General features: G+C 43.7%; 1 protein-coding gene across 2 annotated transcripts in view; it reads left to right on the top strand.

The window, feature by feature from the left end:
- Positions 1 to 14705, top strand: part of ab (BTB/POZ-zinc finger protein abrupt) — a 276036-nt gene that overhangs the window by 217096 nt on the left and 44235 nt on the right. For both annotated transcript variants that reach the window (XM_053772823.2, XM_053772824.2), the window contains exon 5: positions 4358 to 4438. In XM_053772823.2, the coding sequence (XP_053628798.1) occupies positions 4358 to 4438 (81 nt within the window). The remainder of the gene's footprint in view (positions 1 to 4357; positions 4439 to 14705) is intronic.

Genomic DNA, 14705 nt, shown 5'->3' with positions numbered 1-14705 from the left:
AGTTGTCTCTGTGTTCTGGTATGAGAATAAGTTTCCTCCTTCTGTATTTAGCTCCTTGATTGCTGGAGATGTGATCAAGACTGACAGTTGTTAGTCTTGGGAAGTGATCAGATAGAAGATCATCAACTATGACAGAGTCATGCATCGTATATGATGTATTAAATCCAAGACACAGATCTAGTATGCCACCATATATGTGAGTAGGCTCAGTAGTGCCCACAATTTGAACATTATCATGCTCATTTAGCAATCTCACTAGTTTAGTTCCATTGGTGTTTGTTATAGACCCACCAATATTCTTATGTCTGGCATTAAAATCTCCAAGAATGATGGTAGGTTCACTATTGATGCGATCTGGTAAAGCATCAGGTCGAAGCTGGTTCGCTGGGGCATAGAGATTAAAAATGTTTATGGAAAAATCGCCTGCATATACTTTGACACCATGATACTGCATGTTAACTCGACTCTGCAAGGAAAGGAGTGAATGTGGCAAGTTCTTTCTGACATACATCACACAACAGTTGGTTGACCTTAGGTTATAAGCTGCATATCCAGGCAAGTTTGGTGGAGGTGCTCCATCTTTCAATCTACATTCCTGCAAACAGATGACATCAATATTCTTGGTTGCACTAATATGATGTAAGTCAGGCAACCGCTTCCTGATGGAAGCAATGTTCCATGAAAAGATTTGTAATGTATCCATTGTAGTGAGTTATTACAATCTCTTGCTCATAAGATGGTAAAACTATTATGCTTTGACTACAGTGTGCAGACACTTATGAGCAAATAGCATAGTTTGTACGTCTTTATCTTCAGGACCTTCATTTTTAAGCATTTTTCGGCATCTTGGCAGCCAGTTAAAAGGCAAGTCTTGAAGGCAAGAGTCATGGGCTTCTTTCTCACAAATTGCTGGAAGCTGAACGGAGATTGCTGCACTTTTGACATCATCACCATGCTCAAGAGCATCATCCTGATTACATACATTTATTAAACTTGTCAGGATCTGTTCAAGATGCTCAATTTTTTTTCTGGAAATTTGTTATAATATGAGGAAGGTCAGGCGAATCGAGTTTGGGAGTGTGTGTAAAGGTAGAAAGTTGAAAGTGAACATAGAAAAGAGTAAGGTGATGAGGGTATCGAATGGTTTAGACAAAGAAAAACTGGATATCAAATTGGGGAGGAGGAGTATGGAAGAAGTGAATGTTTTCAGATACTTGGGAGTTGACGTGTCAGCAGATGGATTTATGAAGGATGAGATTAATCATAGAAATGATGAGGGAAAAAAGGTGAGTGGTGCATTGAGGTATATGTGGAGACAAAAAACGTTATCTATGGAGGCAAAGAAGGGAATGTATGAAAGTATAGTAGCACCAACACTCTTGTATGGGTGTGAAGCTTAGATTTTGAATGCAGCAGCGAGGATGCGATTGGAGGCAGTGGAGATGTCCTGTCTAATGGCAATGTGTGGTGTAAATATTATGCATAAAATTCGGAGTGTGGAAATTAGGAGAAGGTGTGGAGTTAATAAAAGTATTAGTCAGAAGGCTGAAGAGGGGTTGTTGAGAATGGATCAAAGTAGAATGACATGGAGAACGTATAAATATGTAGGGGAAGGAAGGCGGGGTAGGGGTCGTCCTCGAAAAGGTTGGAAGGAAGGGGTAAGGGAGGTTTTGTGGGCGAGGGGCTTGGACTTCCAGCAGGCGTGCATGAGCGTGTTCGATAGGAGTGAATGGAGACGAATGGTATTTGGGACCTGACGATCTGTTGGAGTGTGAGAAGGGTAATATTTAGTGAAGGGATTCAGGGAAACCGGTTATTTTTATATAGCCAGACTTGAGTCCTGGAAATGGGAAGTACAATGCCTGCACTCTAAAGGAGGGGTTCGGGATATTAGCAGTTTGGAGGGATATGTTGTGTATCTTTATATGTATATGCTTCTAAACTGTTGTGTTCTGAGCATCTCTGCAAAAACGGTGATTATGTGTGAGTGAGGTGAAAGTGTTGAATGATGAAAGTATTTTCTTTTTGGGTCACCCTTCCTCGGTGGGAGACGGCCGACTTGTTAATATACATATATATATATATATATATATATATATATATATATATATATATATATATATATATATATATATATATATTTAGTTACTTTAAAGAAATAGTTTTCTCAGCTTCGGCAGAAATATCTAAGACATCCTACACCTAAACTCCATCCAGTCAGTAGGTATCACGAGTAACATACAGTCAGTAGGTATCACGAGTAACATACAGTCAGTAGGTATCACGAGTAACATACAGTCAGTAGGTATCACGAGTAACATACAGTCAGTAGGTATCACGAGTATCATACAGTCAGTAGGTATCACGAGTAACATACAGTCAGTAGGTACCACGAGTAACATACAGTCAGTAGGTATCACGAGTAACATACAGTCAGTAGGTATCACGAGTAACATACAGTCAGTAGGTATCACGAGTAACATACAGTCAGTAGGTATCACGAGTAACAGTCAGTAGGTATCACGAGTAACATACAGTCAGTAGGTATCACGAGTAACATACAGTCAGTAGGTATCACGAGTAACATACAGTCAGTAGGTATCACGAGTAACATACAGTCAGTAGGTATCACGAGTAACATACAGTCAGTAGGTATCACGAGTAACATACAGTCAGTAGGTATCAGAGTAACATACAGTCAGTAGTATCACGAGTAACACAGTCAGTAGAGTAACATACAGTCAGTAGTAACATACAGTCAGTAGGTATCACGAGTAACATACAGTCAGTAGGTATCACGAGTAACATACAGTCAGTAGGTATCACGAGTAACATACAGTCAGTAGGTATCACGAGTAACATACAGTCAGTAGGTATCACGAGTAACATACAGTCAGTAGGTATCACGAGTAACATACAGTCAGTAGGTATCACGAGTAACATACAGTCAGTAGGTATCACGAGTAACATACAGTCAGTAGGTATCACGAGTAACATACAGTCAGTAGGTATCACGAGTAACATACAGTCAGTAGGTATCACGAGTAACATACAGTCAGTAGGTATCACGAGTAACATACACAGTAGGAGTAACATACAGTCAGTAGGTATCACGAGTAACATACAGTCAGTAGGTAACATACAGTCAGTAGGTATCACTAGTAACATACAGTCAGTAGGTATCACGAGTAACATACAGTCAGTAGGTATCACGAGTAACATACAGTCAGTAGGTATCACGAGTAACATACAGTCAGTAGGTATCACAAGTAACATACAGTCAGTAGGTATCACGAGTAACATACAGTCAGTAGGTATCACGAGTAACATACAGTCAGTAGGTATCACGAGTAACATACAGTCAGTAGGTATCACGAGTAACATACAGTCAGTAGGTATCACGAGTAACATACAGTCAGTAGGTATCACGAGTAACATACAGTCAGTAGGTATCACGAGTAACATACAGTCAGTAGGTATCACGAATAACATACAGTCAGTAGGTATCACGAGTAACATACAGTCAGTAGGTATCACGAATAACATACAGTCAGTAGGTATCACGAGTAACATACAGTCAGTAGGTATCACGAATAACATACAGTCAGTACGTATCACGAGTAACATACAGTCAGTAGGTATCACGAATAACATACAGTCAGTAGGTATCACGAGTAACATACAGTCAGTAGGTATCACGAGTAACATACAGTCAGTAGGTATCACGAGTAACATACAGTCAGTAGGTACCACGAGTAACATACAGTCAGTAGGTACCACGAGTAACAAACTGAACATAAAATAATCACTGATGGTAAAAAGACCAATACAGATATAGGAGACCTTTATTAGAGCTAGGCTTTACCTGCCTCCTCCATGTATCTATTTTATCATTTGTGGGTTACGTTATACTTTAACAGTCACTGATATCATTCCTTATTTTAACCATTAAGTTATGACACAAACACACACAGCAGCTGTGAATCGACCCCTGCAACCACATGTAGGTGGGTACACACACACATACAGTGTGCTGCTAATATAGCATCTCACAGCACAAGTTGTTTATATCACACTGGCAGAGTCAGAGTGAAACTCATTCTCACCAACCTAACTACCTCTTTCAGTAGGTTAAGAAGTATTTCACATATTAGTAACAAATAACGAAGATCTTTTACCCCCATTTGTGTTCACTAATAATTAAGCTAATGATAAATTAGACACATGTGCAACACTTGGGTATCTTGGGTATCATTAAAGATACCCAAGTGTTGCACATGTGTCTAATTTATCAACTTGACGGTTCTCTGAACCATTCATCTACAATTAGGCTAATGTTGTTAACACTGATTCACAGGCTTTGGTGGGTTTCCTGGTCCCTCTGGCTTGGCCGGCTTGACCTCGGCCGCCCTGGGCTCCAACGCCGACAACAACCCCGGTAAGTACACTTTTATTTTGCACATTTCTTATGAATGTTATCAGTTTTCCATATCAGCTCTGTCTTTTTTAATGTTTTTTATCTATTAGTGTGGACTGAAAAATTTATCCGCAGTTATCTTTGGACTGATTTTTTGACCAAGAAGCATGGGTATGATATCTTTGACTGCATGTTGTCTTGCTCATGTTAACAGCCTTGAGCTCTGCTATGACACCTGTTTGGATGATTGCCTTACATTTTCACACCAACCTTACCGAGATTTTTGCCCCAGACAAGGGCAGTGTTACACCTTCCCAGCATCGACCACCCCACAACCACCTCCCACGGGGGGCCTCCCTCCCAAAGCGGCATGTTGCTCTACACTTTTTTTCAATAGCCCAGGAGTGAGCTTTAAGAACAAAAGTAACAGAATCGTAATGCTGAGTAAAATGCATTTTACACTTCAGAATGAACTAAGGCAATGTATTACTAAATTATAATTTAGAAGGGGAAACTATAATGTTTCGATTCCTGCTGGACCATTATCAAGTTACTTGACAATGGTTCAGGAAGGGCTGGAACATCGCCTAGTTTCATCTCCATTTTTTTTTAATAGTGACTTGTTCCAGCCACGGTATTATGACTTACACTCTTCCCGCTAACCTTTAATTTTTGTTTTAACCCGGTATGTGGTTCTCTAGGTAACCAGTCGCTAGGATACACTGCAAGATTTCACCTTCGTAATTGATCATCTTAAAACTCGGCTAACATACAGCCAGCAAACACAATGGCGTATCTTAAAACTGAGTACTGTAAAAGACTATCTGTAGCTACCATAGAGTAATACATGTAACCGCATACATGTATATGCAAGAAGCCATAAGTAGAATGTACATAGCACAGCTGTCTCCTAGTAATCCTGAAATTTCTCTCTCAGTTACACACTGGAGATGCGAGCGGTATACTCTATTTCGTACTGGTACTCCCGGGAGAAGCACCTCTATATAGAAGTAGTCAGGTAAACTACACCGTCGTAGTGCAAACTTTACAACAACAACAGTAACCAAAAAACAATCTGTTGTTTACAAGCGTATGTAGTTCTTTGAATTACGTCGTGGCGGTGAAAACCAGAACTGGATTACAACAGCGTTCTACAGTGTTCTGACCATTTTGTTTATTGGTTTGAAGCCTATAGTCACATTATATAATGTGATAATTAATTTTTGACGGAGCCGATGAGCCAGCGGAAGGCCTCGGTCATATGACTAAAAGTTCCAGGTATCAGATTGTTGTAATTAATGATTGTTTATTATTTATCGTAAGTACTTATTGTGAGTGATACAAGTAAAACAAATAAGTACATGTAAAGCCTTCGATAAATTTCTCTAAAACAAATGAAGAACAAGGGAAAAGGAAAAAATTAATGGGTGTGTTGGATGATTGGTTAATGGGTATGCTGGATGACTGATTAATAGACGTCCTGGATGACTGGTTAATGGGTATGCTGAATGACTAATTAATAAGCGTGCTCGATGACTGATTAATAGGCGTCCTGGATAATTGGCTGATAATCACGCTGGGTGACTGATTAATGGACGTACTGGATGATAGTTGATGGACGCCCTGGATGACTGGTTAATAAGCATACTGGATGATTCGTTGATATGAGTGAGCGAGAGTTAGCACGTCACAGGGTGAGTGTCCTGCGAAGTACCGGTCAAGTGTCCAGCATGATGATATATACTGTTTATCTTTAGCGGGTGGTGACATCACACTGTTTATTTGAAGGATTTTTAAATATCCGAAACCTGCTGTGCTGTGGGTTGTTCAAACAGAAGGTGGCAGAAAGGAGTGTCTTATTTTTTAATTCCTGTCGAAAAAAAATAACAACGGGCAAAGTGAGCAGCGGCGATCGGAAGATAAAACTAGGTGTCAGCTGCATACATAGAGACAAAACTAGGTGTCAGCTGCATACAGAGACAAAACTAGGTGTCAGCTGCATAGAGACAAAACTAGGTGTCAGCTGCATAGAGACAAAACTAGGTGTCAACAGCCTACATACAAAGACATAACTAGGTGACAGCCTACACTCGCTTACATAGTCAATAACGTCGCCTCAGGTAAATTGGTGAGAATAATTCATGTCTACCATTCCCATCCAGGGCGCTGCTTTGATACCGGTAAGACCCTCTTGATCGAAATATTTTTAAAGTACAAAACCTAACTTTCCGTTCCTAAGATATAATAACCTGATTGCCACCCATTCTCTAGACATTACATGAGCTCTGCGTTTAGCGCTTTCTTCTAACAATAATAATAATAACAACAGCCAACAAAATTTAACGTTTTATCCAGTTCATAAACCAAATTGGTTGTTTTAAGCTAATTTTAATAAATTGATCAGGAATCTAAGCTTGTTTAGTCTAAGTTTATTTTTTTCAAATTTTATGATCAATAGTTTGAATTTTGGTTATTTAAGGTTGAAGAACAACATGGTAGGTTACTAAAAAATCATAGGTATTATGTACAGATATTAAATGTGTTGCATACAACGGAAAACACTAAGTTTTTTTAACCTAAGTTCGTTATATGTATATATATATATATATATATATATATATATATATATATATATATATATATATATATATATATATATATATATATATATATATATATATATCGAATTTGCGTTAAAAAAAAGCTTAGTGTTTGCCGTTGTATGCAACACACTTAATATTTGTACATGATATAATACCTATGCCATACCATGGCATCATACACCCGGCTAGCTAGGAAATATTTAAAGCAGTCGTGCACTCGTACCTTCAAGCCTAACTCAAGACTTTAAAGTTTTCGTGTCACTTTCCAGGCTATCATCACGTGTAGTGTACTCATTACATGCATCTTTAAGTGCCATCTTTTGAGTATATCTCACCGATTATTGTTCTGTCTGATGCCTTGTGTGATCTGTGACTGCCATGCAAGTTTGTGACATGTTAGTCTCACACTTAACACAAGATAGTTAGACTGTGTGACCCACAATACAGGAAGACACAGCTGGTTAAGTAATGTGGCTGCTCACTCACTGCACCAGAAAATGAAATTGATAGACGGGGGAAACGTCCGAAAATTTTACAGGAATTTGACCGTTATTGCAATTATTATTATCATCATTATTATTATTATTATTATTATTATTATTATTATTATTATTATTATTATTATTGTGATGAATGTGTCTCAATCATCATTATTATTATTATATTAAAAGACAGGACCTATCCAAAATTCACTTTGGATAGGCCAAGCTTTTGAATTCCATTTTCATCAAAGACTGCAAGAAACTACTACCTCGGGCCCTTAACTTTCTGTGAAAGGGAGCCAGGACGCTGTTGTCATCCCACACTCATTAATAAAAAAAACCGCCTATATTGCCCAACTTCACAAAGGTGCCATTAAAGAAATAACGAAGACCTGTAGACCGACAGCGCTAACTTCACACATCAGAATTTTTGGACGTGTTTTACAGAGTAACATTGTCAGTCATTTGCACAACCTAGGCCAGCATGGGTTCAGAGCAAGTCGCTCCTGCCTCTCACAATTGTTTGACCATTATGATATGGTTTTCGATGCACTGGAAGACACGCTAATGTAATGTGCACTGATTTTTAAAAATTCTTTGACAAGTGCAACCATGTTGCGATTAGGCACAATCTCCGTGCAAAAGAAATAATTGGAAAAGTGAGCAAATGGATATTTAACTTCTTAACAAATAGAGCCCAAAGAGTAGTAGTAAACAGAATGAAGTCGGAGACTGAGACAATGAAAAGCTGATCCTCAAGACAATATTCGCCTCATTTCTATTTCTCATTCTTATTTCCGATATAGACAAGGACGTAGATTCTGTGACTGTAACATCTTTTGCTGATAACACCAGAAACTCCATGCGAGTAGCGTCCGTCGAAAACAGCAAATTTTCCAGCAAGTTACATAGATGTACAATAAGACACTCGTCAGTGTTACAAAAATCACTTAGTTAAAACATATCCACAGTGACCAGACCAGTCATTGTCTTACCTCACTCTGCCTCAAGCTTTACCACTGCTCACTCCTACTTCAGTCCTTTCCTTTCCATCCTTGCCACCACTAAAGTGTAAAAAAAATCGCTATGTGTTGCTGTTACCCTTTGCCACGCCACTGTTGGTTGGCTGAGTTAATAATAGGTTAAGTTTGTCGACAGCTGTGTGTTACCTATACTCCACCGGTCAACGGTACTTCAATCTTCGAAATAGCCATTAAAGTCTCATCGTATATACACTAAGCGATACACACATCTTGGTGTATATATCCGTTTTCCTAAGTGGCTCGAGCACTGGTCATCCAACAGATACAGCAACCTGGGCACAGCCATAAACCAGCGCCTTGGATGAGGTCATTTTATATTTAAGAACTACGTCAAGTGATTTTTCACGATGAATTTAGCGTAATGTAACGAGTAAGGTAATTACTTCCCGGTGTAATGCAACAGGAATAATTGAATATTATGAGCTGAGAATGACAAGAAAAGATGGTGGACACACATCTTCAGCTGACAGCATCGCCTGGAAGTATGTTTGGGTGTTAACTTTCAAGTCGTAAATTTAAGTTTTTACTTGTACTTAGAATTTGTTTTTTAGGATACATATAAGTGTTGGCTCTAAATATCGTGCTACTGGCAACAGTGAAAAAGAAATGAGAGATTGGAAAGGGCAGAGAGAACCTTTGCTGCCCGTATAAAATCAGTCAAGCACCTGGATTACTAGGACTGTACTCCTTGGAACATATGCGAATAAGATATTCAAGAGGGAACTTGATAGTTCCTCAAAGCCAGTTTCTGATCAGCTTGGTTGTGGTGCTCATGATGGACTGCGTTCAGCTAGCTTCAACAGCGTGATTGACCATCCCATTCTCCTGGAGTCCCGGTTTGGGACCGGGCGGTGACCTCCGAAATCTTCAGATGATCATTCTTTCCTCCGAGCACCCGTAAAGTCGATAACACAACTTCTTAAGAAGTGTTTTAGGACTTGCACCGAGGACATTACCTCTGGTAATGTCATTTTTCTTTTTTGTCAGGAAGCAGCTTGATGTCTCTTGTTATATGTGTTAAAAAGATAACTTGTACAGTGGTTGAGCATCCGCTGGTTAGGTTTACATCCTGTTTAAAGAGAATTACTACAGGGCCACTCATCGTTTGAGTGAACATACAACAATAATGAGAGAACATTTCAGTCATATAGTTGACACTCAAAATATCAACTTAGAATACAACCGTTAATAAGAGATGAGTAACCTGAGACACCATAAACAGCACACGCCTGTCAGCCATGCCAGGAAAGTCACTTAACTACACAAACATCACAATTCGGTCCTATTTTTCACTAGGCAAGGCATTTTATCAGCAAAAAATTCTGCCATGTTCCTGAGCTTGTCTCTGAGACTGCTAAGGAGCAGTTTTGCATAAACCTTTACCGAGGTGCGTGTTACCAGCTAAATGGTACCCACATTTAGAATGCAAATTGAGTGAGGGGTCGGGCCGTCGTTCATACATGAAGAATGTAAGCGATTGGATTTTCTCCGATTTTTTCAGCTGGTCCCGAAGTACATTTTTAAGCGAGGTTAAAAAAAAATAACCAGATCGAAGCTATTCGATGTAAATAGATTACGGGAACGAAACCAAAATCATTAATGTGTATCTCCCGACAAATAAATCAGTTCTGGGATTATATAGAGCGGAGATTTTAAAACACAAAAACAAAAACAAGGTTTATAGGTTAATAAAAACCACAAATGATCTTTGAGGAACAATTTCCGTCACTCTGGTTAAGAACTCAGAGTAGAGTTCTTGGACTATGGGTTAAGCCCACACATAGTGAAACCTTTACAATACAGGTTTAATTGCAGACGTTGTATCTTTCCGAGGGTCTCTAGAGCAGGTGCCAGGCACGCTCTGCCCCGCCTATATAAATTAAGGTTAGCTTAGTTATAACAGGCTTCAGTATGGTAACACAGGCAACGCTAAACGCTAGGCTCGCTGAGTAACACAGGCAACGCTAAACGCTAGGCTCGCTGAGTAACACAGGCAACGCTAGGCTCGCTGAGGCACTGTTAATAAGTAAGGTAACAGGAAAAAAGTTACTTTTAATAAAACAACTAACCTATATTTTTGAAATAAGTACTTCTGAAGTCTAGCTGATAACCCAAATGAATTCGCTAGCGCCAGAAGTTTCGAAAATACAAAGAGAGAGAGAGAGAGAGAGAGAGAGAGAGAGAGAGATAGTTCTATTTAGTGAAATAAGTCGTTGTAACGTTGGCTAGACATCACCAAGTTAGAGTTGATCAAATTCATTTATCTTAAGTAAGTAAGATATGCACTATATGTTGACTTTATTTGACTAAGCCAGATTTTTGTGGACTGTTAGTCTAACAAACACAATATTACGTCAGTGAACTTCGTATACGTTAGTCGAACCTTCTAAATTAAGTGAAATATCGTCGAGTACATCAGACACTAAGAAAGAAAAGTGCTTTCTGGAAAGAGAGTCCAATTTTCCTGACACATAAAATTTTTTATGTATAAAGTAGGTACTCTCGAGCAAATGATTATTTATAGTGAAATGGCCCTTACGGGTATAGCGTTCAATTTAAAAATAATAATTAATAACATTATAACACCAAAATAATGTAAATGACCTGAATTAGTTTCTCGACTGACCAGTATATAGTACAGTATAGCCAGGCTAAGGGTGACAGTATAGCCAGGCTGAGGGTGACAGTGTAGCCAGGCTGAGGGTGACAGTGTAGCCAGGCTGAGGGTGACAGTGTAGCCAGGCTGAGGGTGACAGTATAGCCAGGCTGAGGGTGACAGTATAGCCAGGCTGAGGGTGACAGTATAGCCAGGCTGAGGGTGACAGTATAGCCAGGCTGAGGGTGACAGTGTAGCCAGGCTGAGGGTGACAGTGTAGCCAGGCTGAGGGTGACAGTGTAGCCAGGCTGAGGGTGACAGTGTAGCCAGGCTGAGGGTGACAGTGTAGCCAGGCTGAGGGTGACAGTGTAGCCAGGCTGAGGGTGACAGTATAGCCAGGCTGAGGGTGACAGTGTAGCCAGGCTGAGGGTGACAGTATAGCCAGGCTGAGGGTGACAGTATAGCCAGGCTGAGGGTGACAGTGTAGCCAGGTTGAGGGTGACAGTATAGCCAGGCTGAGGGTGACAGTATAGCCAGGCTGAGGGTGACAGTATAGCCAGGCTGAGGGTGACAGTGTAGCCAGGCTGAGGGTGACAGTGTAGCCAGGCTGAGGGTGACAGTGTAGCCAGGCTGAGGGTGACAGTGTAGCCAGGCTGAGGGTGACAGTATAGCCAGGCTGAGGGTGACAGTATAGCCAGGCTGAGGGTGACAGTGTAGCCAGGCTGAGGGTGACAGTATAGCCAGGCTGAGGGTGACAGTATAGCCAGGCTGAGGGTGACAGTGTAGCCAGGCTGAGGGTGACAGTATAGCCAGGCTGAGGGTGACAGTATAGCCAGGCTGAGGGTGACAGTGTAGCCAGGCTGAGGGTGACAGTGTAGCCAGGCTGAGGGTGACAGTGTAGCCAGGCTGAGGGTGACAGTGTAGCCAGGCTGAGGGTGACAGTGTAGCCAGGCTGAGGGTGACAGTGTAGCCAGGCTGAGGGTGACAGTGTAGCCAGGCTGAGGGTGACAGTATAGCCAGGCTGGGGGTGACAGTATAGCCAGGCTGAGGGTGACAGTATAGCCAGGCTGAGGGTGACAGTGTAGCCAGGCTGAGGGTGACAGTGTAGCCAGGCTGAGGGTGACAGTGTAGCCAGGCTGAGGGTGACAGTATAGCCAGGCTGAGGGTGACAGTATAGCCAGGCTGAGGGTGACAGTGTAGCCAGGCTGAGGGTGACAGTGTAGCCAGGCTGAGGGTGACAGTATAGCCAGGCTGGGGGTGACAGTATAGCCAGGCTGAGGGTGACAGTATAGCCAGGCTGAGGGTGACAGTATAGCCAGGCTGAGGGTGACAGTGTAGCCAGGCTGAGGGTGACAGTGTAGCCAGGCTGAGGGTGACAGTATAGCCAGGCTGAGGGTGACAGTATAGCCAGGCTGAGGGTGACAGTATAGCCAGGCTGAGGGTGACAGTATAGCCAGGCTGAGGGTGACTGTAGCCAGGCTGAGGGTGACAGTGTAGCCAGGCTGAGGGTGACAGTATAGCCAGGCTGGGGGTGACAGTATAGCCAGGCTGAGGGTGACAGTATAGCCAGGCTGAGGGTGACAGTGTAGCCAGGCTGAGGGTGACAGTGTAGCCAGGCTGAGGGTGACAGTGTAACCAGGCTGAGGGTGACAGTATAGCCAGGCTGAGGGTGACAGTATAGCCAGGCTGAGGGTGACAGTGTAGCCAGGCTGAGGGTGACAGTGTAGCCAGGCTGAGGGTGACAGTATAGCCAGGCTGGGGGTGACAGTATAGCCAGGCTGAGGGTGACAGTATAGCCAGGCTGAGGGTGACAGTATAGCCAGGCTGAGGGTGACAGTGTAGCCAGGCTGAGGGTGACAGTGTAGCCAGGCTGAGGGTGACAGTATAGCCAGGCTGAGGGTGACAGTATAGCCAGGCTGAGGGTGACAGTATAGCCAGGCTGAGGGTGACAGTATAGCCAGGCTGAGGGTGACAGTGTAGCCAGGCTGAGGGTGACAGTGTAGCCAGGCTGAGGGTGACAGTATAGCCAGGCTGGGGGTGACAGTATAGCCAGGCTGAGGGTGACAGTATAGCCAGGCTGAGGGTGACAGTATAGCCAGGCTGAGGGTGACAGTGTAGCCAGGCTGAGGGTGACAGTGTAGCCAGGCTGAGGGTGACAGTATAGCCAGGCTGGGGGTGACAGTGTAGCCAGGCTGAGGGTGACAGTATAGTCAGGCTGAGGGTGACAGTGTAGCCAGGCTGAGGGTGACAGTATAGCCAGGCTGAGGGTGACAGTGTAGCCAGGCTGAGGGTGACAGTGTAGCCAGGCTGAGGGTGACAGTATAGCCAGGCTGGGGGTGACAGTGTAGCCAGGCTGAGGGTGACAGTATAGCCAGGCTGGGGGTGACAGTGTAGCCAGGCTGAGGGTGACAGTGTAGCCAGGCTGAGGGTGACAGTGTAGCCAGGCTGAGGGTGACAGTGTAGCCAGGCTGAGGGTGACAGTGTAGCCAGGCTGAGGGTGACAGTATAGCCAGGCTGAGGGTGACAGTATAGCCAGGCTGAGGGTGACAGTGTAGCCAGGCTGAGGGTGACAGTATAGCCAGGCTGAGGGTGACAGTATAGCCAGGCTGAGGGTGACAGTATAGCCAGGCTGAGGGTGACAGTATAGCCAGGCTGAGGGTAACAGTATAGCCAGGCTGAGGGTGACAGTATAGCCAGGCTGAGGGTGACAGTGTAGCCAGGCTGAGGGTGACAGTATAGCCAGGCTGAGGGTGACAGTATAGCCAGGCTGAGGGTGACAGTATAGCCAGGCTGAGGGTGACAGTATAACCAGGCTGAGGGTGACAGTATAGCCAGGCTGAGGGTGACAGTGTAGCCAGGCAGAGGGTGACAGTATAGCCAGGCTGAGGGTGACAGTGTAGCCAGGCAGAGGGTGACAGTATAGCCAGGCTGAGGGTGACAGTGTAGCCAGGCTGAGGGTGACAGTGTAGCCAGCCTGGGGGTGACAGTGTAGCCAGGCTGGGGGTGACAGTGTAGCCAGCCTGGGGGTGACAGTGTAGCCAGGCTGGGGGTGACAGTGTAGCCAGCCTGGGGGTGACAGTGTACCCAGGCTGGGGGTGACAGTGTAGCCAGGCTGGGGGTGACAGTGTAGCCAGGCTGGGGGTGACAGTGTAGCCAGGCTGAGGGTGACAGTGTAGCCAAGCTGGGGGTGACAGTGTAGCCAGGCTGGGGGTGACAGTGTAGCCAGGCTGGGGGTGACAGTGTACCCAGGCTGGGGGTGACAGTGTAGCCAGGCTGGAAGTGACAGTGTACCCAGGCTAGGGGTGACAGTGTAGCCAGGCTGAGAGTGACAGTGTAGCCAGGCTGGGGGTGACAGTATAGCCAGTTTGGGGTGACAGTGTAGCCAGGCTGAGGGTGACAGTGTAGCCAGGCTGAGAGTGACAGTGTAGCCAGGCTGGGGGTGACAGTATACCCAGGCTGGGGGTGACAGTGTAGCAAGGCTGGGGGTGACAGTGTAGCCAGGCTGGGGTGAAAGTGTAGCCAGGCTGGGGGTGACAGTGTAGCCAGGCTGGGGGTGACAGTATA

Source organism: Cherax quadricarinatus, chromosome 9 (genome assembly GCF_038502225.1).
Source record: "Cherax quadricarinatus isolate ZL_2023a chromosome 9, ASM3850222v1, whole genome shotgun sequence".
In the NCBI taxonomy this organism is placed as follows: domain Eukaryota; kingdom Metazoa; phylum Arthropoda; class Malacostraca; order Decapoda; family Parastacidae; genus Cherax; species Cherax quadricarinatus.
This window is presented reverse-complemented; position numbering and strand designations above follow the sequence as displayed.